At 37.9% G+C, this 25248-nt stretch overlaps 1 protein-coding gene across 12 annotated transcripts in view; it reads right to left on the bottom strand.

Moving 5' to 3' along the window:
• LOC106083555 (synapse-associated protein of 47 kDa) overlaps positions 1-25248 on the bottom strand; it is a 236268-nt gene that overhangs the window by 95242 nt on the left and 115778 nt on the right. For 11 of the 12 annotated variants that reach the window (XM_059363804.1, XM_059363808.1, XM_059363811.1 and 8 more), the window contains exon 3: positions 9163-9201. The exons of the other annotated variant lie outside the window; for it this stretch is intronic. In XM_059363804.1, the coding sequence (XP_059219787.1) occupies positions 9163-9201 (39 nt within the window). The remainder of the gene's footprint in view (positions 1-9162; positions 9202-25248) is intronic. 12 annotated transcript variants of the gene reach the window in all.

The following is a 25248-nucleotide window of genomic DNA, read 5'->3' as shown; positions in this document are numbered from 1 at the left end:
AAAGTAAAGAGTACTAAAACTACCCTTTCCCAAAGGAAAGGATAGTTTTACCCAAATAAGAGGATACTTAAACTTCCACTATCGCAAAAAAGGGTAGTTTAACCCTAAGACAAGGGGTTTTAAACTACTCTTTCTCAAAGCAAAGGGTACTAAAACTACCCTTTTCCAATGGAAAGGGTACTAGAACTACCATTTTCCAAAGGAAAGTCTGTTAAAACCAAACTTTCCAAAAGGAAAGGGTACAAAATCTACCCTTTTCCAAATGAAATGTGTTAAAACTACCCTTTTCATAAGGAAAGGGTACTAAAACTATAAAAAAAATAAAACTACACTTTTCTAAAGCAAAGGGTACTAAAACTACACTTTTCCATAGGAAATTGTGTTTAAACTACCCTTTCTTAAAGGAAAGGGTACTAAACTACCCTTTTCTAAAGGAAAGGGTACTAAGCTACCCTTTTCCAAAGGAAAGGGTACTAAACTACCCTTTTCCAAAGGAAAGGGTACTAAACTACCCTTTTCCAAAGGAAAGGGTACTAAAATACCCTTTTCGAAAGGGTAGGGTAGGGTACCCTTTCCAAAAGGAAAGGGTACAAAAACTACCCCCTTCCATATGAAATGTGTTAAAACTGCCCTTTCCATATGAAATGTGTTAAAACTGCCCTTTTCAAAGGAAAGGGTACTAAAATTACCCTTACCAAAAGCAAAGGGTACCAAAACTGCCCTTTTCCAATGGAAAGGGTACTAAAACTACCCTTTCCAATGGAAAGGGTGCTAAAACTACCCTTTTCCAAAAGAGAGTGTTTTAAAACTGCCCCTTCCTTAAGGAATGGGTACTAATACTACCCTTTTCCAAAGGAAAGGATAATAAAACTACCCTTTTTCAAAGGAAAAGGTACTAAAACTACTCCATCCCAAAGAAGAGTGTACTAAAACTACCCTTTTCCAAATAAAAGGGTACTAAAACTACCCTTTGCTAAAGAAAAGGGTACTAAATATACCCTTTCCCAAAGAAATGGGTACTAGGGAAAGGGAAAACTACACTTTTCAAAGAAAAGGGTACTAAAACTACCTTTTCCAAAGGAAAGGGTACTAAAATTACCCTTTTTCAAAGGAAAGGGTACTAAAATTACCCTTTTCCAGAGGAAAGTGTACTAAAACCACCCTTTTCCAAAGGAAAGGGTAATAAAACTACCCTTTTCGAAAACAAAGGGTACTAAAACAACTCCTTGCCAAAGGAAGGGGCACTAAAACAACTCTTCGCAAAAGCAAAGGGTATTATAACTATCCTTTCCCGAAGGAAAAGGTTACAGAACTACCCTTTCCAAAAGGAATAGATGCAAAAATTGTCGTTTCCCAAAGGATTACAAGGACCCGATCTCAGATATCATTTTTGTTACGAAAGCCAGTTAAAGTTACATGAAGATTTGAAATTCGGCACCAAACCAGATCACAATGAAGCCTGGCGAAAACACTGTCAAGGCTCTTTTTGTGAAATCCACTATTCAGTACGCCATTGGAATATATGGTTAGTAACATGTGATTGTCTATTGAACTTCTTATGTTTTCAAGCAGTAATTCTGTTCTTCTTAAGGCCATATATTTACCGTGGCAGGCCATTACTAACTTGGTAAAGTCATTCAATGTTGAAAAGTTATAAACATAGAATTCGAAGACCAGGCCTAGCGGATGAAAAGAAAGGAATCAAGGTTTGGTAGCCGCCGCCCCCGAAGTCGAAAGAAATTACCCCTATACGCATATATTATGTTCTTAGGTAATTTTACCTCAAATTGCTTAATTTTTTAGATTCACCTGGAAAGAAAAACTTTGAGCATTTTTCGGGATGAGGATACTAGTGTTTGCTTTCGTATGACTTTTAAAGTTGCCAAATATCTTTTATACTTTCAAAGCTATGAAATAAATTCTCAAAATAGTCACAAATAATAATACGTATACGTCACGTAGCCAAAAAAAAGAAAAATCTTCTCTATCACCAAAACGGAGAGTAAAATCGCCTTTGTTTAAAATGCAAAACATTGCCAGAACTTTTGAACAAATACATGAGGCATAGAAGATTAAATATACCTAAAGATTACGAATGCTAAAGTTTTTTCTCTAAAAGATCTACTTTAAACACATTAATATTGTTTGTGTGTAATGTGAATTGTAATTATAATGTGAATAATGTGTAATTGCGGCACTGTTGTACCCAAATCTAGGAACAAAATTTACTTGAGAATATCTTAAAAAAAGGTTAACAAAAGTAAGCTTTCGTGTCACATTTAAATTTACCAAATATCTTGAGTAGTTGCAAAGTTATGAGGAAAGTTCTGAAAATAGCTTGAATTAATAATAAGTATACGCCATGAAGGTAAATTGAACGAAATATTCGATATTTTCGAAACAAAGAAAATAAATGATTGGTTTTAATCGCCAAAACAATGAACAAACAATAGACTTCCCATTACGTTTACATTGCTCATTAAATCCGGAAATATGGCCGCCGTCAATTAAAAGAAGAAAATTTCTCAAAATTTTGAGAAAATATCTGAAAATAGCCTTTCTTTTGGCTATCCTTGTACGCTACAAAGGCAAATTAAATTTTCTTAGCAAAAAACTGAAAAGATGATTACGTTCGCTTATACTGTAAAACATTCGACTCCTCTACTGACTACTCAAGGCATAGTAAACGCAGCATACCTAAGAGCAATGGCCAAAGTCCGACATCTAAACGCAATTATTTTTTTGTATGTTGTTCTCATATTCCGGCAGTTTTGTAGGCATAGCTGGGAAAAACATAATGGACATATATAAAACACGTATTCACAACAGCTCACTTTAATTTCGAATTTCAATTTACCAAATATCCTTCATAGTTTTAATGTTACGAAGAAATTTCTAAAAATAACCCAAAATAATGATACGTATACGCCACGAAGGTCAATTTCACAAAACCTTCTATATTTCACAAACAAAAAACATAATTGTTTTAGCTCAATTGCGAGACAATGACTCAACGATATGCTAGAGTCTAAAAAAGGGGATGGTTATCTACTTAAGCCACAAAAGGCAAAAAATTCATATGAACTTGGACCACATTTCGCCCTTTAAAGGGTCTACCTTAACTTTATTTGTATGTAGTGCTTAATTGCGACAATTTGGTTGGCTGAGCTAGGAAAAAAATATGGCAAGAGCATGTGTCAAGATAAGAATACAACTGTTGGCTTTCATATCATGCATAAATTTGCTAAATATCTTTGTTAGTATTATAGTTATGAACATATTTCTGGGCATAACCAAAAAATAATAATACGTATACGCCACATGGGTTAATATTACAATATTTTCGATATCTCATATACTAAAAGAGTTATTTACTTAATTTAAATGGCAAATGTTTGGCTCAGAGGCTGGTCATAACAATAAACTCCAATGGGTAGTAGAAATAAGGAGGAAAAGCGTTATTGGGCTAAAGAAACACAGAAGCAGCCATGTTTAACTGAATTCTGCAGCACGTGACAACTAAGAGTTTTGAAAATATAACCCACAAAAGTGACTTTTTGAAAATATTTACGAATTCATGAATTCTATGAATTTCAATCCAGATAGGGAGTTTGGCTTTTTCCCCGCAGACATAGAAATATTTGATTTTTTTTTGTCTTATGTTATAGGATCTACAATCCTTATAGTCAAGGCTATATTTTCCATTGACTATAACACACTTTAATAATTTTATATTTTTTTCAATACACAAGGGATTATAAGATCTTATAATCCTTATAGTCAAGGCTATATTTTACTTTGACTATAACCTATTTTTATTATTTTATATTTTCCTCAGAACACAAGGCATTCTCAGCCTATCGCCGTGTTAGTGTTCATTAAATAGAAAACTGAAATACTTTCTCCTTTGCCCCCATCCCCATTTTCAATTTCTTGCAACACCCATTCTTCGTAGTAAGTTTTGTTGTGCATGGCTTTAGTTTGCCTTATAACTGCGGTTGAATTACAATGCCACGTGCCGGGCTAATGGAAGGGAGATCGGCTTCGAGAAAGCCACTATGACTTGATGCCTGCATAAGGAAAGTAGAGTAGAGGTGGTAGTGGTAAGTGGAAAGTGAAAAGTGAAAAAGTAATGAAACTATTAAACAAGCCACTTGCATGTAAAATCAAATGGCTAGGCCATTATAAAACAAGGCAACTACCACTTAAAGTCTGCTTTGAAAGCGAAAAAAACAACATAAACTGAACATTTACATTAAAAACAAAACACCAAGTGGGCGGTAGGTAATTAAGTAACTTGCTAGCTTCTTGTGGTTATGGACGGCCCATAGCCGGGCAAGGACTTAGACCAAAGACAAAAATACATGGCAACTCATAGCCATTGTAAAAACGGCTGGTCCTAAGGAAACACAAAATTAACCATTGAATATAATTTTTAATTTATTAATGTTGCCATCCCCTAAACGACCACAGAGAAGAGCCCCTATGTAGTCGAAAGTCTAAGACTTAGACTAATGTGTGCGCGTGAATGTCCTTTTTGGCCAAAAAGCCATTAATTTATTGGTTAATATATTTTCTGTCATAATTTTGCGTTTGGCCAACAAAAAGTCTCCTTAGCCGCCCGCCATAAAATGAACCATAAATTATTTATCTTTAATAACAAAGCCAACGTCAACGAGAGCGGTAGATAGAGAGGTAAAGTAAAAAATATTTCAAAAACTTTTAAATGTCAACGAAAATATGATTTATGACTATGGGGGGGGCCGAAGACAAAGGAGAAAACAAATAAAATGTTTGCTGTTCATAACTTAGGTGAGTTGTCCTTTGCAGGAAAGTAGTTCACAGTGAATGGTTAAGAAAAAAAAAAATGACAAAAGAACAATTAATAAAAGAAGAAAGAAAAAAAAACTTTTATTTGGATATGGTTTTGGCTTAATTGCACTTGCCAAAAATTTTTTTGAGTGTGCTTTATTGACAGTTTGGAAAAAAGAGTTTTACACTTTTTTGCTTATGTGCTAGAAAAGTCATTTGGAATTTAGGTATAAAAAATATTAAAAATTTTAATGCCACGATTTGCAAATTGGTGTTTAATTTGGAAATCGGGGGAGAAAACCAAAAAAAAAAAAAAACTCAAGGCTGACTATTCTAACCTGTGCTTCAATATCTGTAAAACAGAAAGGACAATAGCCTTTGTTTCAACTATAAATAATGGGCTCAACGGCTTACTAATGCCTAAAACAGTGAGTATTAATCAACCTAAGGCTCAGAATATTGGAAATACTTTAGAACTTGGAACGAATTCCGTTCGTTATCTGTGGGAAATTTGTCTTAAGCTATTGCCAATATATGCATACAACAGTTTTCTTTCAGTTGGCGTTAAAAAGAGTCAAATATCTTTAATAGTTCTAAAGTTATGTACAAATTTTTGAAAATTACCTAAATTAATAATACGTATACGCCATGAAGGTCTCATTTCACAAAAACTACTTTTTTTCCAAGGAAAGGGTGCTAAAAATACCCTTTTACAAAGGAAAAGGTACCACAACTACTTTTCCCAAAGGAATGGGTACTAAAGGATACTTTGGCGTTAAAAAGAGTCAAATATCTTATATAGTTCTAAAGTTATGTACAAATTTTTGAAAATTATTTAAATTAATAATACGTATACGCCATGAAGGTCTAATTTCACAAAAACTACCTTTTTTCAAAGGAAAGGGTGCTAAAACTACCCTTTTCCAAAGGAAAAGGTACCACAACTACTTTTCCCAAAGGAAAGGGTACTAAAACTACCCTTTTCCAAAGGAAAGTGTGTTAAAATTACCCTTTTCTAAAGGAAAGGGTACTAAAACTACCTTTTGCAATAGGAAAGGGTACAAAAACTACCCTTTTCCAAAGAAAATGTGTTAAACCTACCATTTTCCTAAGGAATTGGTAATAAAACTACCCTTTTCCAAAGCAAAGGGTACTAAAACTACCCTTTTGTAAAGGAGAGGGTACTTAAATTACCCTTTTTCCCTTGGAAGGGGAACTAAAACTTTCCTAAAGAATGGGGTACTAAAACTTCAATTTTTCAGAGGGAAGGTAGAACTCAAAGGTACTAAAACTTCCATTTTTCACAGGAAAAGGTACTAAAACTACCCTATCCCAAAGAAAAGGGTACTAAAACAACCCTTTTTCAAAGAAAAGGGTACTAGAGCAAATATTTCCCAAAGGAAAGGATACTAAAACTATCCTTTTTCAAAGAAAAGGGTACTAAAACTACCCTATTTCAAAGAAAAGGGTACTAAAACTACCCTTTTCCAAAGGAAAGGGTACTAAAATTACCCTTTTCCAAAGGAAAGTGTACCAAAATTACCATTTTCCAAAGGAAAGGGTACTAAAACTACCCTTTTCCAAAGAAAAGGGTACTAAAACTACCTTATATCAAAGAAAAGGGTACTAAAACTACCCTATTTCAAAGAAAAGGGTACTAAAACTACCCTTCCCAAAGGAAAGGGTACTAAATCTACTCTTTTCGAAAGGAAAGGGTAATAAATCTACCTTTTTTGAAAGAAAAGGGTAGCAAAACTACCCTTTTCGAAAGGAGAGGGTACTAAATATACCTTTTTCGAAATGATAGGGTACTAAATCTACTCAACGACTGCCTAACGTCTAAGCATGAGATTGACATTTCACATAAGGCAAAGATGATACAGAATGCCCAGAATTCCTAGCAACTTGAACCAAATTCAACCATTAAGAAATCAAGCTTGCCGACATGTAATATGTTTGTATGTATGTGCTGCTTAAATTGCAGAACTTATGGGCTAAGTTGGGTAATGTAGGAGCAAAATTACCATGGGTGTATTTTAAAATGGATAAACAACAGTTCACTTTCATATTGAATTAAACGCCACGAAGGCAAATTTCACAAAATCTTCTACATTTCACAAACATAAAAGATAACTGTTTTGGTTTCAAATGCAGAATTATGGCTCAATGAATTATGGGGTGGGTTATCTTCCTAATCTACATAGGGAATGTAACAGAACATGGATTATAGTCAGTCCTCTTTAGGATATACTTTCACCATTTTTATATTATTCATATGTCATACCTAAATTGCGGCCCTTTTTTAGGCTAATGTAGAAAAAATATTGCCATAAGCATTTTCCAAAAAGGGAATACAACTGTTCTCTTTCGTATCGCTTTTGAATTTGTCAAATATCTTTTATAGTTTTAAAGTTATGAACAAATTTCTGAAAATTATTAAAATTAATAATACGTATACGCCATATAGGCCACAAATTACAAAATATTCAATAACTCCCGAACTAAGAGTACTATTGACTTAGTTTAAACGGCGTATGATGGGCCCAGAGACTGGTCAAAGTAAACAAAAACAATAGGTAATCGAAATAAGAAGAAGAAACTGTAATGGTACTAGAAACACAATAACAATTATGTAAATTTTTGTAATCTTCTGGATGTGGCAACAAAAAGATCTAAAAATTTAACCTACAAGATTGACGTTTTCAAAATATCTTTGAAATTTTGAATAATTTGACCGTACGGCATAGGTAAGCATGTCTGCCTATGAGGCCAAACGCCTGGGTTCAAATTCCGGCGAGCACATCAAAAAACATTTTCAGCGGTAGTTATCCCCTGCTTAGGCTGGCGAAATTTTTTGAGGTAATGTTCCATTTGTAAAAACTTCTCTCCAAATGAAATAGTTTCGCGAAATACGAAGAAGAAACTGTAATAGTACTAGAAACACAATATCAATCTTGTAAATTTTTTGAACCTTCTGGAACAAAAAGACCCAAAAATGTAACCACCAAGATTGACGTTTTCAAAATATCTTTAAAATTTCGAAAAATTTAGCCGTAGCGCAGAGGTTAGCTTGTCCGCATATGACGCCGAACACCTGCGTTCAAATTCTGGCGAGAACATCAAAACTATTTTCAGCGGCGTGAGGTATCCTGCCATGCTAAAACTTTTCTACCAGGTGGTGCGGCACACCGTTCGCACTCGGCATAAAAAAGGAGGCCCCTTCACATTTTCAAGTTTTTTGCCTGTTAGCGCGAAAATCATAAAATTTCCTAATTTTTGTGCGTATCTTTGAAATTTCGAATAATTTGACCATAGCGCACATTTTAGCATGTCCGCCTAAGACGCCAAACGCTTGGGTTCAAATTCTGGCGAGAACATCAGAACAATTTTCAGCGGCGTGAGGTATCCTGCCATGCTAAAACTTTTCTACCAAGTGGTTAGGCATACCTTTATCACTCGGCATAAAAAAGGAGGCCCCTTCACATTTTCATGTTTTTACCCGTTAGGGCAAACTTTTGTATGCTTCTCTTTCGAGACGAGCTCATTGATCGGAGATTTTCTTTACAAATGGAAAAGGAAAGTCAGAGATATCAACACACCCCAACCACTATGGGACGCGTTTCGTTTTTGGTCAGAAGACTTTTCAACCACATTAGGTGTAATGGCTTCCAGGGCCGTTCGTTGGTATGTTGTATTTGAATCGTATTTATTGCGAAAACGCATCTATGATACAATTAACATCTTAACTACGCTCGCCAACCCTGTCTATTAGCTGTACTTTTTCCCAATGCATGTGTTTTTGTGTAATGACATACTATTTTTTCTGCGACAACTACACTTCTTCCATGGTGTACATGATGCTGTGTCTCTGTTGGAAGTTGTATTGATGGCTTCGAACGATAGACAACGGCAAAGGCTCTCGCTGTTGCTCCGTGTGCCCAGGTTCGAATCCCGACCGGACTCTGCCGAATTTTTTCCTTTTTCAAGTTTTTTGCCTATTAGGGCGAAGACCATTAAATTTCGTAATTTTTGTATGCTTCTCTTTCGAGACGAGCTCAATGATCGGAGATTTTCTTTGCAAATGGATAAGGAAAGCCAGAGATAGCCACACACACCAACCACTATCATTGAGCTTAAACTTGAATCGGACTGTTACTTAGTGGGTAGTTCATGAGCAAAATTTATATTTTGTTAATACTTCTCTACAAAGAGGTGTCGCCTTGCGGCACGCCGAAAGAATGTTTTTAGGTGTTTTATGACTTTTATGACGCTTGTTACATGCTTTAAAAAAAATAAACCAATACTTAAATAATACAAATAAATTAACAAAAAAAAAAGGAAGCTACTTACGAAGTTTCTTTAATGAAGGTGTCTACCAAAGATGGGGAGCTAAATAATAAAAAAAAAACAATGAAAACAAAAAAATTTATGAAACAGAAAAGTAACAAAAATAATTAATTAAATAAATAAAAAAAATTAAAACCAAAAAAAAAAAAAAAATCTTTAAAACTATGACGTATACAAAAAAATATATACAATACAAATCTTAAAAAAATTAAAAAAACTAACTTAAAAGCTAAAGCTTAAAAGCTAATAAAAAATAAAAATTTTTTGTAAAATGTTTTTTTTTTTTAAAATTACGAAAAAAAACTAAAATTAAAAAATAACCACTTACTAAAACAAATATTATAAAAATGTTACCAACATTTTCTTTCCAAAACAAAGTGTGTAGAAATTGTGAAAAAATATATTTTAGGTATCTAAAATCATATCAAAAACAAGCACCGCTGAGTAAAACTTACACACCACGTTTAGTAAATCTTACAACTTCACCTGAGCGAAAACGTGTATGAAAATTTTAAATTGTCCTATTTAAGGTTTCCTACTCTCTTTCACAGAAAACATGAAGAACATCATCAAGGAATACCGTGAAGCCTTAAGTAGTTACAAGAAGGCTTAAAAAAAAAGAAAATTTTATGAAAAATTGAAAGGTCGAAGAAATGCATATGAACACTGTCGTCTTCCAAAGGCCCCGTAGGGCTGAAAAAGTTTAATTCAGCAAAGAAGCAAGAAGGGCGAGAGGTGATTTTTTTTCAATTATCCTTTTGGCAAAACTGGTTAAAACAGTTCACGTACGTTTCGTGTTTTGTTTCACTGTCCAACATCTTCAGTTTGGTCTATAATTTAACCACGAATCGTCTTGCAAACGAACAACGCTTGCGTGAGCTATTAAGAAAGTTCTTCGCGCGCTTCTTCCATTTAAAGATCAGTTTAATCGACCCACTGAAGGGCTATTCCGGCTATTGTGGCCAAATTTCACACCAAATTTACACTGTTCAACATTAAACCACCAATACGCCTTCGTAGAGTGCGAATTGAAGAAAATATCGCAGCTGTATGGGCAAGTGCTAATGATGACCATCAATTATCGATCCATTGCCGTCCGCAGCAATTGAGTCTCTGTTACTCAACAACGTGGAAAATTTTGCAGAAGGATTTAGGTGTGACACCTTTTAAAATACAGCAGGTGCAAGAAATGAAGCGGAACAACTTACTCTTGGAAAGTTGGCTGAAGATTAACTTTTTTATCGAAAAATTGTGTTCAGCGACGAAGCTCATTTTTGACTCAATGGGAACGTAAATAAGCAGTATTGCTGATTTTGGAGTGAAGGTCAGCTAAAAGCATTGCAAGAGCTACCAATGCATCCAGAAAAAGTCGCAGTTTGATGCTGTTTATGGGCTGGTGGCATCATTGGACCGTACTTCTTCAAAGATAAGGCGAATAGTAGCGTAACTGTGAATGGTGAACTCTACCCTAAGATGATATCCAACTTTTTTAAGCCCAAAATACAAGAACATGACTTGCATGACATGTGGTTCAAACAAGACGGTGCCACATGTCAACAATGGACTTATTGAGAGGCAAGTTCGGTGAACATTTTATTTCACGTTCGGAACCGGTCAATTGCTGTTTATGGGCTGGTGGCATCATTGGATCGTACTTCTTCAAAGATGATGCAAATCGAAATGTAACTGTTAATGGTGAACTCTACCCAAAGATGATATCCAACTTTTTTTAGCCCAAAATACAAGAGCATGACATGTGGTTCAAACAAGACGGTGCCACATGCCAACAATGGACTTTCTGAGAGACGCATTCAGTGAACACGGGACCGGCCAATTGCTGTTTATGGGCTGGTGGCATCATTGGATCGTACTTCTTCAAAGATAACGCCAATCGAAATGTAACTGTTAATGGTGAACTCTACCCTAAGATGATATCCAACTTTTTTTTGCCCAAAATACAAGAGCATGACTTGCATGACATGTGGTTCAAACAAGACGGTGCCATATGCCAACAATGGACTTATTGAGAGACGCGTTCGATGAACATTTTATTTCACGTTCGGGACCGGTCAATTGGCCGCCTAGATCGTGCAATTTAACACCTTTAGACTATTTTTTGTAGGGCTATGTTTAAGCTCATTTCTATACAAACAAGCCCGCTTCAATTGACGCATTGGAAGGCAACATTAAAGCATTTATTCGTGAGGTACCGGCCGAAATGTTTGAAAGAATATGCCAAAATTGGACTAAGCGGATGGACCATTTGAAGTCAACATTTGCATGAAATAATCTTCAAACATTACATTATGTGGACCATAGTATCGATTCAAATAAAGATTTCATGAATTTTAAGTGTTTATTTTTGAAAAACTTTCCTATAGCTCTTAAAAAATCACCCTCTAAATCGTGATAGAAAGACACGAGCGTATCTAGCTCCCTAAAGAGGACGGTGGGATGAAAATATGGTCGAAAAATGTGTTTCCTTTGCGAATATTTTGGGGGTGGGGCAACTCTCCAGATATTGGCAGGATGGATTTTCTCTCTCTTTTCTCGACATTCCTGGTGAATTTCATGGAAATCGGTTCAGATTTATATATGGCAAGCGCATTTATTGAACAATCTTGCCAACATTTTGTATAACGCTTTCCTCGACGACTACCACAACAGCATGGGGATAGCAGTCAGGTCCCGTACTGCCGAGATGGAGCTATACAATGTGTACATACCGCCAGTTTTTGGTTGTGTCCCAATTAATGGCCAAGCTTACAAGCTCCACATAAGTGGGCTATTATCGCTTCTCCCCTAGGTAACGACTAGCGGGGCTTAGCTTTGGCAAAGCAGATTGAAGGCTCCACGTTTTGCACGGTGAATGAGGATGCCCTCACTAGGAGGAGGTGTAGCACCACGCTAGACATTTTCATTGCATCTCCTGATCTCCTGAGTGACGTATCCTGGCAAGCAGTAATTTCTTTGGGATCGGACCCATCATCATAATTCTCACCAACCAGCCACCACCTGACATCCTAACCTATAAGCGCCGGATGTATATCAATCAGAAGAAAGCCGATTGGGCTGGCTTCAGAGAGTACACCAATTGCCGCTTCAGTGAACTGACATCGCCCTCGAATGTGCCAGTTGAAATTCCGAGACATCATTAACGCAGCAGCAGCTCGCTGAATCTAGAAATTAACAGGGTAGTCAACTAACGTAAGTGGAATTTGTGGCTGGAACACTTGGAGCAATGTAACATAGGTACCGGTTTAGGCAAGCTGTGGTCTACTGTTTTTTTTTTTTTTTTTGGTGACGTAACCGTGACTGATCCGAAGAGATGCGCCAGGTTGTTCAACCTCCAATTTATTGGTTGTTCAACCGAGAGCGACAGGGCTAGGAGGAGAGTAATTCGTTGTATCCGTGATCTCTGAGCCAATGAACAGCCATCACAATTTAATGTGGGCGAAGTTACGAATGTCATCCGTGACGCCAAATCATCCAAGACTTTGGACCCCGACGGAATCTCTACACTAATGATGAAGAATCTGGATCTACCTGGAGTTGTGTACCTTACTACTGCCGTCAACTTGTCTTTAAACACTCTTATAGTTCCCGATGTCTGGAAAATGGGTAGAGATAACCCGCTACTGAAGAAGTCTTACAGACCGATCTCCCTTCTCTCACCAGTAGCCAAGACGCTTAAGACATTACTCCTCCCGAACGTCGTGGGAAAATTTTCATTCGCCGAGCATCAGCATGAATTTTGAATACTGCACAGCACAACAACTGCTTTGCATGCCTTCACCGCACACATTTGCCGTGGCTTTAATCAGCCCAGGCCATGTGATAGGACGGTCCCCGCGGCACTGGACCTTTCGAGGGCATTGAACACTATCAGCTATACCAAACTATTTGAGGACATCGCCAATACGTACCTTCAGCCAGGCCTGTAATGCTGGGTGGCGAATTATCTGTGTGGTCGTCAGTCATTTGCCGAATTAGGGATAAGAAGTCGAAGCAGCGTAGAGTGAAACAGGGAGTTCTCCAAAGCGGGGTGGTATCTTCGGCACTATTTAACCCCTACCTATCCTAAAGAGCAAGGATTTATGCCGACGTGCAAGGTGTATGTCATGATTGTGGCCAGGGACCACACGATACACGTCATCTGTTTAACTGCCCAGCCAGACCCATTCGACTCCTGGAACGGGACACTCAACAGAATCAAGCAGACGAAAGATAGAACACATTTAACTGCTACAACAACAACAACTACCACAATAATAAAGCTCCCATATATATGTTGGTCACATTTTGGGTAATTTACAATAATGTTGTCATTTGATAACCGTAGTTATTACAGTTTGAAAATATTGGGTTGCCCAAAAAGTAATTGCGGATTTTTTAAAAGAAAGTAAATGCATTTTTAATAAAAGCTGATAACTGACAGAAGAAAGAATGCAATTACAGAGCCACAAGCTGTGAAAAAATTTGTCAACGCCGACTATATGAGTAATCCGCAATTACTTTTTGGGCAACCCAATATTTACTCGAAATTTGATACGGATTGTTTAATAACCCATCTGAAGACATCCGCCGAGGTTCATCAAAATCGGTTCAGAATTAGATATGACTCCCACTGCTCTTACAAGAGTTTTACTTACATTAACCATAGCAATTACACATAATGGACATAATTAATTGAATTTACCTGTAAGCAAAGAAAAGAACAGAAAAGAAAAGAATACAATAATTATATTAACTATATTAACTATGCAGGTGTATCTGTAAATATGATGACAGCAAATAAAGTAACTTAATCAATCAATAAATGGTATAAAAGGAAACTAAAGGCCACAATAAGGTTGCTAACACAATCAATGAGAAAGTTAATATTATAAACGAAAAAAAAAAAAAAAAAAATAATTGACGCTAATCATAGCCTTCAGAAGGCAACCACAAATTATATTGGTGGCTGAATTATAGTCAAGAAGATTGGTGCTAACTTTCACAACAAGAAGGAAATATGACGTGTAGATGCACAAGTGTCAAATATTGGTTGCCCAAAAAGTAATTGCGGATTTTTCATATAGTCGGCATTGACAAATTTTTTCACAGCTTGTGACTCTGTAATTGCATTCTTTCTTTTGTCAGTTATCAGCTGTTACTTTTGGCTTGCTTTTGAAAAAAAAAAATGTAAAAAAAGTATATTTGATTAAAGCTCATTCTAAGTTTTATAAAAAATGCATTTACTTTCTTTTAAAAAATCCGCAATTACTTTTTGGGCAAACCAATAATTCAGAGAAGTAAATAATTGAAATACAGTTTTGAAGTTCCGAGAACGAAAATAGTTCAAGCAAGTAAAAACTTGCAAAGTTCGAGTAGACCGAATTTTAGGAAACCACCACCATGGTATCTGCTAAAAATTTACACAAATGAAATTATACGAAGGGTATATGTGAACTTAAGGAAGGAACAGTCGGAAAGTTTAGCCTCCACGAGATAACGTCCAGTAATGGGTTGAGTCTGATAGATTTCGCCGCCGCAAAAAACATGGTAGTTAGTAGCACCAGATTTCAACATAAAAATATTCACAAAGCCACATGGCTGTCACTCGATCAAAACACGAGGAACCAAATTGATCACGTTGTGATAGATGGAAGGCATTCATCCAGCCTGTTAGATGTACGATCAATCCGTGGAGCGAATATAGATTCGGATCATTACCTTGTTGCAGCAAAGGTTCGCACCTGTTTGAACATGGCGAGGAAAGTACGATCTGACACTGCACGGAAGCTGGACATTGAAAAGCTGCAAACACAACAGATAGCCGCGGCATACTCCACTCGGCTTACCCAACTGCTTGATGAGAGCACTCCTTGTTTGCGCAGTGGTAAACTATTGCCCAGTCCATGGAAAATGCCGCGAAATCCATACTCGGGTTCCGAAAGCCTCCTCCAAGAAACCCATGGTACGACCAAGAGTGTCGAGATGCTATGGAAGCCAAGAATACGTCATATAGAGCAACCCTACAATCAACCCTACAATCAGTACCAATGCCCCATATGAAGGAGAGGTATCGGGAGAAAAGGAGAGAGAGGAGAAACGTTTATTCCGCAGAAAGAAAAAGGAAATGGAAAGACGTGAGCGCGAGCGAATTGAGATGTACAGGAGTCAGAATGAAGTCCGGAAATTCTACCAAAGAATTAAACACCAAACCAATGGCTTTGGTGCAGGCACATCCTCCTGCAGAGAAAAAGAAGGAAATCTGAAAACTGACACAGATAACATGCTGAAGATATGGAAAGAGCATTTTACCCAACTGCTAGTGTCCGACGTTGGTGGCAAAGAGGATACCGCAGAACCCATCAATGATGATGGTATTGAATGTTTGCCTCCTAGTCGGAATGAGTTCAAGTAGCAGTAAACCGACTAAAGAAAAACAAGGCAGCAGGAGCCGACGGGTTACCCGCTGAACTATTTAAGACCGGAGGCGACACGCAGATAAGGCATATGCATCAGCTTATCTGCGCAATCTGGCTAGAAGAACGCATACCCGATGATTGCAACCTCAGCATGCTATGTCCCGTACACAAGAAAGGAGACAAGACGGAATGTGCCAACTACAGAGGAATAAATCTCCTCCCCCTTGGCATACAAGATACTCTTGAGCGTACTGTGTGAAAGATTAAAACCTAAAGTCAATGAGATAATTGGGCCCTATCAATGCGGCTTTAGACCTGGTAAATCCACCCTAGACCAGATATTTACACTGCGCCAAATCCTGGAAAAGACAAACCGAAAGGGACAAATCAACACCTACTATCTCTTTGTTGACTACAAAGCCGCCTTCGATACTCCTTTCAAAGGTATTTCAAGCCATGTCTGAGTATGGTATCCCTGCAAAATTAATAAGACTCTGCAGGATGACACTTGCTGATACGCGTTCCTCAGTAAGAATAAGAAAGAATCTCTCCGAACCATTTAATACCAAACGAGGTTACAGACAAGGAGACAGCCTATCGTGTGATCTCTTTTATATCCTGCTGGAGAAGATTATACGAGATGCAGAAGTGAATAGACATGGCACATTAATCACAAGAGAGCACATGCTACTCGCCTATGCCGATGATATCGATATCATAGGTCGGTCATCGGAAGTAGTAACTGCAGCCTTTGAAAGAATCGAAAGAGAGTCAGTGAAAATGGGTCTGGCAGTAAATGGAGATAAGACGAAATGGATGGTTTCAACTCCCAAAAAGCCTTGGACAACCGAACAGATAAAGAAAATGGAGAAAGTTGGGAAGCACACCTTTGAGATAGTCATTAACTTTATCTACCTCGGCACGGCCGTAACAGAAACGAATGACACCAGCTTTGAGATACAGCGAAGAATAATACTAGCAAACAGATGATACTTTGGACTAAGTAAGCAGTTTAGAAACAAGACCACCTCTCGACAGACGAAGACTACACTTTACGAGACACTGATACTACCCGTGCTGTTATATGGCTCTGAGGCATGGGTACTTTTGAAAGCAGATGAGACAGTACTTGGAGTATTTGAGAGAAAGATTATTCGTAAAATATATGGACCAGTTTGCGTTAACGGAGAATATAGGCGACGTATGAACCACGAGCTGTATGAGCTGTAAGACGACGATAGCATAGTTACACGCATCAAAATACAACGCCTGCTTTGGCTAGGTCATGTTGTCAGAATCGACGAAGAAGCTCCAGCAAAGAAGTCTTTTGAAGGCAAACACGGTGGTACACGCAAACTGGGAAGACCAAAAGCCCGATGGAAAGATCAAGTTGTGGGAGACACCTCGAAACTTGGTGTCAGAGATTTTAGAATGAGCGCAGAAGATCGAGGCGCTTGGAACGCTTTTCTACGTTCGGCTAGTGGAACAAATATTCTGTCATAGCCAATTAAAGTAAAGTAAGTATGTGTGGACTTAATATACCAAATGTTTGCCAAATCAGGCACAAATTGAAGCTACTAGGGGCCGTTGGAGGCCGAATCAGCAGTGGTTTTTCCTACCTAATGCTGGCGACTCAAAAGAGGTGTCGCACTGTGGCACCCCGTTAGGACTCGGCTATAAAAAGGAGATCCCTTATCGTTGAGCTTAAACTTGAATCAGATAGCAGTCTTTGATATGTAAGAAGTTTGCCCCTAGTTGCTCCTTAGTTGAATGTTCGTGGCAAATTTGCATTGCAGGAGCCGTAAAAGACGAATCGGCTAATACGGAAGGTATATCAAGTTTAAAATGTTGGCCAGATGGCACAACAATTGCTGCCGCCAGAGGTTTAAAATGTCAAGTCGGAAGATCAGTTTATATGGGATCTATATCTGCATAGGTTAGCATGCCCACCTATCGTTTCAGCGGTGGTTCTTGTTGTTGTTGTAGCCACATGTTTATGTGGGGGTGGCGATCCTCGCCAAGCTCCTGTGTGAGTAAGCTTGTTCCGGTCCAAAGGACCGATCGCCGCGGGAACAAGTTGGTCTTTGGTTATTTAAAGGCGCCACTAACTCGCCTTGTCATCTTAAAACATTTTATCGCCTCACCAAATTCTAGCAACAGTTGTGAGTTGTTGTTGTTATTGTTGGCACATGTTCATGTGGAGGTGGCGATCCTCGCTAAGCTCCTGTGTTGGCCATTGGTTATTTAAAGGCGCCACTAACTCGCCTTGTCATATCAAGCATCATAGGCACTCAGTATTTAAGCAAGAGCCGATGCCACCCGGCCTCCCACTGAGACTCTCCGCTCGATACCGCTGATTGTCTGCGACTGCCATTGCAGCTACTCCGTATGGAACATTCCACAATCCGCAACCTGTGAACGAGCTACCGGGCTTGCAGCTAATATTTTCGTGACAGCAATTAACACCACACAGATCGGACCTCAGTGTTCCAGCCTATGTGGTGCTTACAGCTATCCCGAGTGAGTATTTCAGCCATGTACAACTTCTCAACAAAGAGGTGTCACTTTTCAGTGACACGCCATTCGGTCTCGGCATAAAACAAGAGCTCCCCGTATAATTGAGCTTAGATTTGAATCGGGCAGCACTCTATTGATTTTGTGAGAGGTAAGTTTCCTTGTAATTTTTTCCCATAATGAGATGTTTGGGAAACAGAAAACCATATCTGATTCGTATCACGGATGTTGGAAATCCAACAAAAGAGTCAATGGAAATTTTCAGGATAACATTGGCGGTTTCTAGGAACCCAAAAAGTAAATCGAAGGACCATTTTTTATGAGAGCTATATCCAAATCAGAACCAATTCATCCCATTTGTAATGATGGGCATAATTTTATTCTAAAGGGTGATTTTTTAGCTATTCTTTTTCGCAACACTGGTTTAAACAGCTTACGCACGTGTTTTGTTTCACTGTCAAACATCTTCAGTTTGGCCTATAATTTAACCATGAATTGTCTTATAAACGAACAACGCTTGTTATCAAAATTCGTGCTCTGTTAAGAAAATCAACGCGCGCTCATTTTTGGCGTGACGAAGCTCGCATTCGGCTCAATGGGAACGTAAATAAGCAGAATTGGCGATTTGCGAGTGAAGATCAGCCAGAAACATTCCAGGAGCTACCAATGTATCCAGAAAAAGTCACTTTTTGGTGCGGTTTATACGCTGGTGGCATCATTGGACCGTACTTCTTCAAAGATGATGCGAATTATGATTCTAACTTAACTTTGAATGGTGAACGCTACCGTGAGATGATATTTAACTTTTTTTCGTCCAAACTCCATGAGCCTGACTTGCATGACATATGGTTTGAACCAGACGGTGCCACATGCCACACAGCACGCGTAGCAAGGGACTTATTGAGAGGCGAGTTCGGTGAACATATTATTTCACGTTCGGGACCGGTCAGTTGGCCTTTAGACTATTTTTTGTTGGGCTATGTTGAAGCTCATGTTTACACAGACAAGCCGGCTTCAATTGATGCATTGGAAGACAACATTAAAGCATTTATTCGTGAGATACTGGTCGAAATGTTGGAAAGTGTTTGCCAAACTTGGACTAAGTGGATGGACCATTTGAAGCGCAGTCATGGTCAAAATTTGCATGAAATTATCCTTAAGCTTTTAGTTATATAGATCGATTCAAATAACAATTTCATGCATTTTTCTGAATTTCATGTATTTTTATTGAAAAACTTTCCTACAGCTCTTACATACCAAACATCTGCCAAACCAGCAAAAATTAAAGCTTCTTGGAACCGAACAAGGATAATCGAGAGACCGGTTCAAATGGGAACTATATCAGGTTATAGACTGATTGACACCGCACTTGGGACAATTGTTGGAAGTCATACAGAACGCCGCATGCAAAATTCCAGCCAAATCGATACAAAAATTGCGTCTTGTAAGGATTTGAGAAGTCAAATCAGCAGATCGGTTTATATAGGAGCTGTACCAGGATATAGAACAATTTGAACTTTAGTTAGTACAGTTGTTGATAGTCATAACAGAACACTTCATGCAACTCCGGCCAAATCGCACAAAAATTGTGGCTTATAAGGGCTCAAGAAGTCAAATCGGGAGGGTCTCAAGTCAAATCGGGAGATCGGTTTCCACAGTTGTTGGAAGTCGGTTTATATGGGAGCTATATCTAAATCTGAACCGATATGGCCCATTTGCAATCCCCAACGACCTACATCAATAGTCAGTATGTGTGCAAAATTGCAAGCGGCTAGCTTTACGCGTTTTACCGCTATCTTGATTTCATCGGACGGACATGGCTAGATCGACTCAGAATGTCGAGACGGTTCAGAATATATGTACTTTATGGGGTCGCAGGTCAATATTTCGAGGTGTTACAAACAGTATACCTCCATTCTAAGGTGGTGGGTAAAAAAAAGCAAAACGTAAAGGATCTATTGAAGAAAAGCGCCATATTATATCCAAAGTTGATGAAGACTCTAAAAAATATGGAATATCAGCTTGAACACTCTCACATATTTTAAAAACAGAAGCGCCATCCGCAATTTACTGTATCCAGTAATTTTCAGAACGTTATGATGCCTGAGATTCTTTACAGTGGGCATGAATCGAAAAAATTAGTGAAAAAAAATCAGCCGTTTGAGAACGGGTAGAGAGTTAACGGGATTATGAACAAAATTTCAAGACAGTGATTCCTCCTGGCGACTCTTCTCATGCCATTAAAATTGGTCATCTCGCCATTTAAAATATTTTTTCGTACCGCAAAATCTTAATTGGTGGTCCGATATCTAAAATTTTTGTTGTTAAGGTGGTCAAAAATCCGTTTGAGAATGGATAGAGAGTTAACGGGATTATGAACAAAATTTCAAGATAGTGATTCCTACGGGAGCCTCTCGTCAAATCATTAAAATTGGCCACCTCGGCCTTTGGAAAATTTTTTCGGGCCGCAAAGTCTTAATTTGTGATCCGATATCTAAAATTTTTGTTGGAAGGTGCTCAAAAATCCCTCGAAAAAAGTCCGCTTTAGGTCCACAATATCTCTTCTGGCCTCGGGGATTTCCGGCTTTAAAGTTTTTTTTTTTTTAATTTTAGCCGAGACGGTCTTTCCATAAAATAGTTTTAGGTTAGGTTAGGTTTAAGTGGCAGTCTGCTTTCAAACTCACTTAGACGTTTTCGTCCATTGTGACACCACAGAAACAGAAGAAGGAAGATGCCTTCCTACCGTTGAACCATCCAGATCGCTTTAAAAAGCCCAACAACTTGCGAATGTTCACATCCGCTAAATCAGGCAGGTTCTCAAAGAAAAGAGAACCTAAAGCGGAACTGCTTCTGACTGCCAGTACGAGATACACACACAGAAGATGTTCTACAGTCATTTCTTCTTCGATGACCTCACAGCTTCTACAATAGTCGTTGCTGGCAGCCTTCAGTCTGTCAGCATGTTTTCCGATTAGACAGTGACCTGTCAGTCATTGTGACTGAGACGTCTGTTCTAGCCAATGACAACAAAGCGGTAGACCTTTTCAAGTCTAGATTAGGAAACCTAGTTTTAGAATGCTCACAGCCCCCTTTTTGTGACCATCTATCATTCGTTGCCCTTCGGGCCTTATCCTGAAAACTTAGCTTATATGTCGCTAGAGGCATACCCACAGATTCCAGGATCTCTGGAATGTGTAGGGTAAGCTCGTCCGCTTTACAATTCCCTGGGATATCTTCTTGATCCGGCACCCAGAACAGGTGAATTTTGAACTGCTCAGCCATCTCGTTGAGAGATCTGTGACAGTCGAGGGCGGTTTTTGTGTTCAGAAAAACGTTTTCCAGGAATTTAATGGCAGATATATATACAATTGGACCTACCCTATAAAAAAAAAGAGGCGGGCGCTCCCCTTTACTCAAAACTTTCAAAAACGCCTGATCTCGAATATGAGTTCTATTTTCTTTGCACCCTAAGGCATTTACCAATCTAAGATATTTATATGGGGTCAACTAACCTGGGGGAGCATCCCACCCAAACGGGCAGGTTTACCGATTGAGACAATTCGGGGTTCAAATGAAAGGAATTTAGTAGCAGATTATGAATTTGTTAATAAAATGCGGATCCAAGTGCCACTAAAAGGGACCTCAGCAGGATATACCTCAAAAGGACCTAAACAATATGAGATTCAATCGAAAGGTATTTGGCAGTAGAGTTCGAATCTGATATATATAGTAGACTCCAAGCATCGGAGGCCACCGTAGCGGAGAGGTTAGCATGTCCGCCTATGACATGTCTGCCTATGACCTCCGCAGCGCAGAGGTTAGCATGTCCGCCTATGACGCTGAACGCCTGGGTTCAAATCCTGTGGCGAGACCATCAGAAAAGAAAAATTTTCAGCAGTGGTTTTCCCCTCCTAATGCTGGCAACATTTGTGAGTTACTATGCCATGTAAAACTTCTCTCCAAAGGGGTGTCGCACTGCGGCACGCCGTTCGGACTCGGCTATTAAAGAGAGGTCCCTTATCATTGCCCCTGTTACTTTGTGGAATGTTTATGGGCAAAATTTGCAATTACCAAGTATCTGATGACCGCCTTACTCTTCTAATTGCAGTTCGTATAAACACGCATAGTTTAACCTAAATTTATGTTCACTGTAGTAGTTAATCTTTATTTGTTAATAATTTTTAATTCCATTGATATAATTCCATTTGCTGCAATTAAATGTCTTACAGGCCGACAATGGGTACGACAGAGTTTCGCTTAGTTAATATGGCATCAATAAATACAATTTACTGCCAAAATCTCTAACGTTTTTTCAATCGGTTTGTTCGCTGATCGAAATCAGCAGATTTTGGTAAAGAAAAACAGCTGATTTTGAAGAATTGCCAAAAGAAGGGAGCGACAAAAAGTTTGTGGTTTCTTTTTTCATTTTTCCTTGATGAGCTAATGGTTGTTGTGTAAAGTAATCGCTTGTCTTTTGGTGGAGCTTTTGAAAGCCCCATTTTTTGGTATTTGGCAAAAAATTTGCAAATATCTTCCATATTTCAAATCAATGTTTAATCAAAAAAAAACATCAGAAAACTAATTATTGTAAACAAAAGAAAGATTAGGGATTTCGGTTCATATTTGAACATAGCTTCCAAGTAAATCGATCCTCCTCCTATTTGAAGTTTTTTCTTGAAATTTTGTTGTACTTACAGCACAGGCACATGCTTTGCCCCCCAAATTTGATCCTTGCAGACATCGGCAACTCTCAATGGGCAATACCAAAAGGATTACCATAATGGCTATAACAAAGGCGATGCTTATAATTTTCATTGTGCGAATATGACTTAAATGTTATTCTCGATTATTATTATAAATCAAACATTCATTTGGTATTTATATGGAAAAAAGAAAATAAACTTTGCTTCCTTGGTGATAGACCGCAATTTTACTGTAAGTGATGTGTAGCATCGACAGCTGTGGGTTTTTATTTATTGTTTAATTATTAATTGACCACAAAATTGTTTGATTCACTTCAGTCAATGAACCGCAAACAGTTTTCAATTAAACAGAAAACATATTTTTTTTTTGTAAAGACTAATTGTGGGTATTTCAACGTTAAGAAATCTTACATAAATGTTGAAAACAGGAATAAAACGTTGTTATTAAAGCTAGAATTATTTATGGAGCATTACAGAAGTTTAAGCCGTAGACTAAGACACAAGGAAAAATTTATTGAAAATTTTTTGTAAAGATAAAATTTTATGAATATTTTATTTAAAAAAAAATTTATGAAAATTTTCTCTTTATAGATATCTTCATATAAATTTTGTCTTTAGAGAAAACTAGCTGAGTTTTCTCTACAGCTAGTTTTCTTTTGTCTTTAGAGAAAACTAGCTGAGTTTTCTCTACAGCTAGTTTTCTCTACAGACAAAATTTATATGAAGATATCTCTAAAGAGAAAATTTTCATAAATTAATTGTTTTAGATAAAATGTCCATGAAATTGTACCATCACAAAAAGTTTCAATAAATTTTTCCCTTGTGTCTTAGTCTACGGCTTAAACTTCTCTAATGCTCCCACTCCTCTGCGCCTTCTTTTACACCACATGAAATACAACTTTCTTATCAATTATACTTCTTTGCATTTACTAAGTTACCTTTTTATTTTCCGGTCACCTTCATTTTATAGAAAACGAGCGCCCTCTTTAACGCTCTTATAACTTTTATTTGAGCCCTATATTTTATATTTCTTGATAGAGCTTTAAGATGGGGGGACATTTCGCCACGAATGTGGATATTGAATTCGTATCATTGAAGCTCAGAGGTCTGTTCTACTCCCTCCTCTTTGGACTCCTGTATTGTAGTGGGTAAATATGTCCAATTTGGGGTGTATTTTGGGAGTGAGGTGTCAACCCAGCCACTTGGCCCTTAAAGAAAATAAAGGCTTCGCGCTATACTTACAAATACTTTTTATATGAGTCCCATATTACCAAAGTCGATAAATAAGTGCTGTTTCATTTGAGCCCTATATTGAGGTGATCGGTCTATATGTACATTTGCGGGGGGTTCTTTTTGGGGTAGAGATGATACTTCAGAATTTTGGCATTTTTAAAATGCGTGCTCTACTCCCAAATATCTTTCATTTAAGCCCAACTCTTTACTCCCAACAATCCTTCGTTTGCTATGTTCGGGAAATAAGTTCAGTTAGGGAGTCCTTTTCTACTCTTAAATACCTTTCATTTGACTCCCATATTGTCATGATGGGTCAAATAACCCATTTGAGGTGATTTAAGGAGGTTAAGCGCCACCTAGATACCTTACGACAAATTTTAATGTCTCTTTACTAATCTACTCCCCAATTGCTTTAAATCGAGTTTCATAGAGCCATGGCCGGCTAATATGCCCATTTGTGGGGGTTTGGGGGGTGGGATGACCCCCTATACTTCGGCCTGATTTTGTATGCCACATTCATAATCTACTCCCGAATACTTTTCGTTTGTGCCCCCCATTTTGATATGGACGTCCAATTTGTCTGCTCTTATTTCTTTTGGGGTCAAACGAAACGTTTCTTAAAGTATAGTAAGAACCTCATATTGTGTGAAGTCTTTGAGCACCAACCCACCACAAATTCGCATCAAATAGACGTATTACCCGCCAATAATTATTCACATCAAATAGCAATGTAGCCCGTCAATAATTATATGAGGCTCAAACAAAATAGGGTAAGAATCTGACTGACATCCAAAATTAAGGGTAGTGTTTGTACCCTACTACCCCTAATTTTGTACCCTGTTTTTGGGAAAGGGTAGTTTTCAACCTTTTCCTCGGGAAAGGGCAATATTTTTATCTTTTTTCTTGGGAAAGTGTATTTTTTTACCGTTTTTCTTTGGAAAGGCTTGTTTTAATACGTTTTTCCTTGGAAAACGGTATTTTTTTTTGTACACTTTCCTTTGGTAAATGTAGTTTTTGTACCCTTTTTCTTAGGAAAGGGCATAGTTGCACTCTTTTACTTGGAAATTATAGTTTTTGTACCCTTTCCTTGGGAAAGAATAGTTTTTGTACCCTTTCCTTGGAAAAGGACAGTTTTTTTACCCTTTTCCTTGGGAAAGGGTAGTTTTTGTATCCTTTTTCTTGGGAAAGTGTAGTTTTTGCACCCTTTTCCATGGGAAAATGTAGTA

This window comes from Stomoxys calcitrans, chromosome 2, assembly GCF_963082655.1.
Source record: "Stomoxys calcitrans chromosome 2, idStoCalc2.1, whole genome shotgun sequence".
NCBI classification, from domain to species: Eukaryota; Metazoa; Arthropoda; class Insecta; order Diptera; family Muscidae; genus Stomoxys; species Stomoxys calcitrans.
Note: the sequence above shows the minus strand (reverse complement) of the source record. Positions and strands in the feature narration are given on the sequence as shown.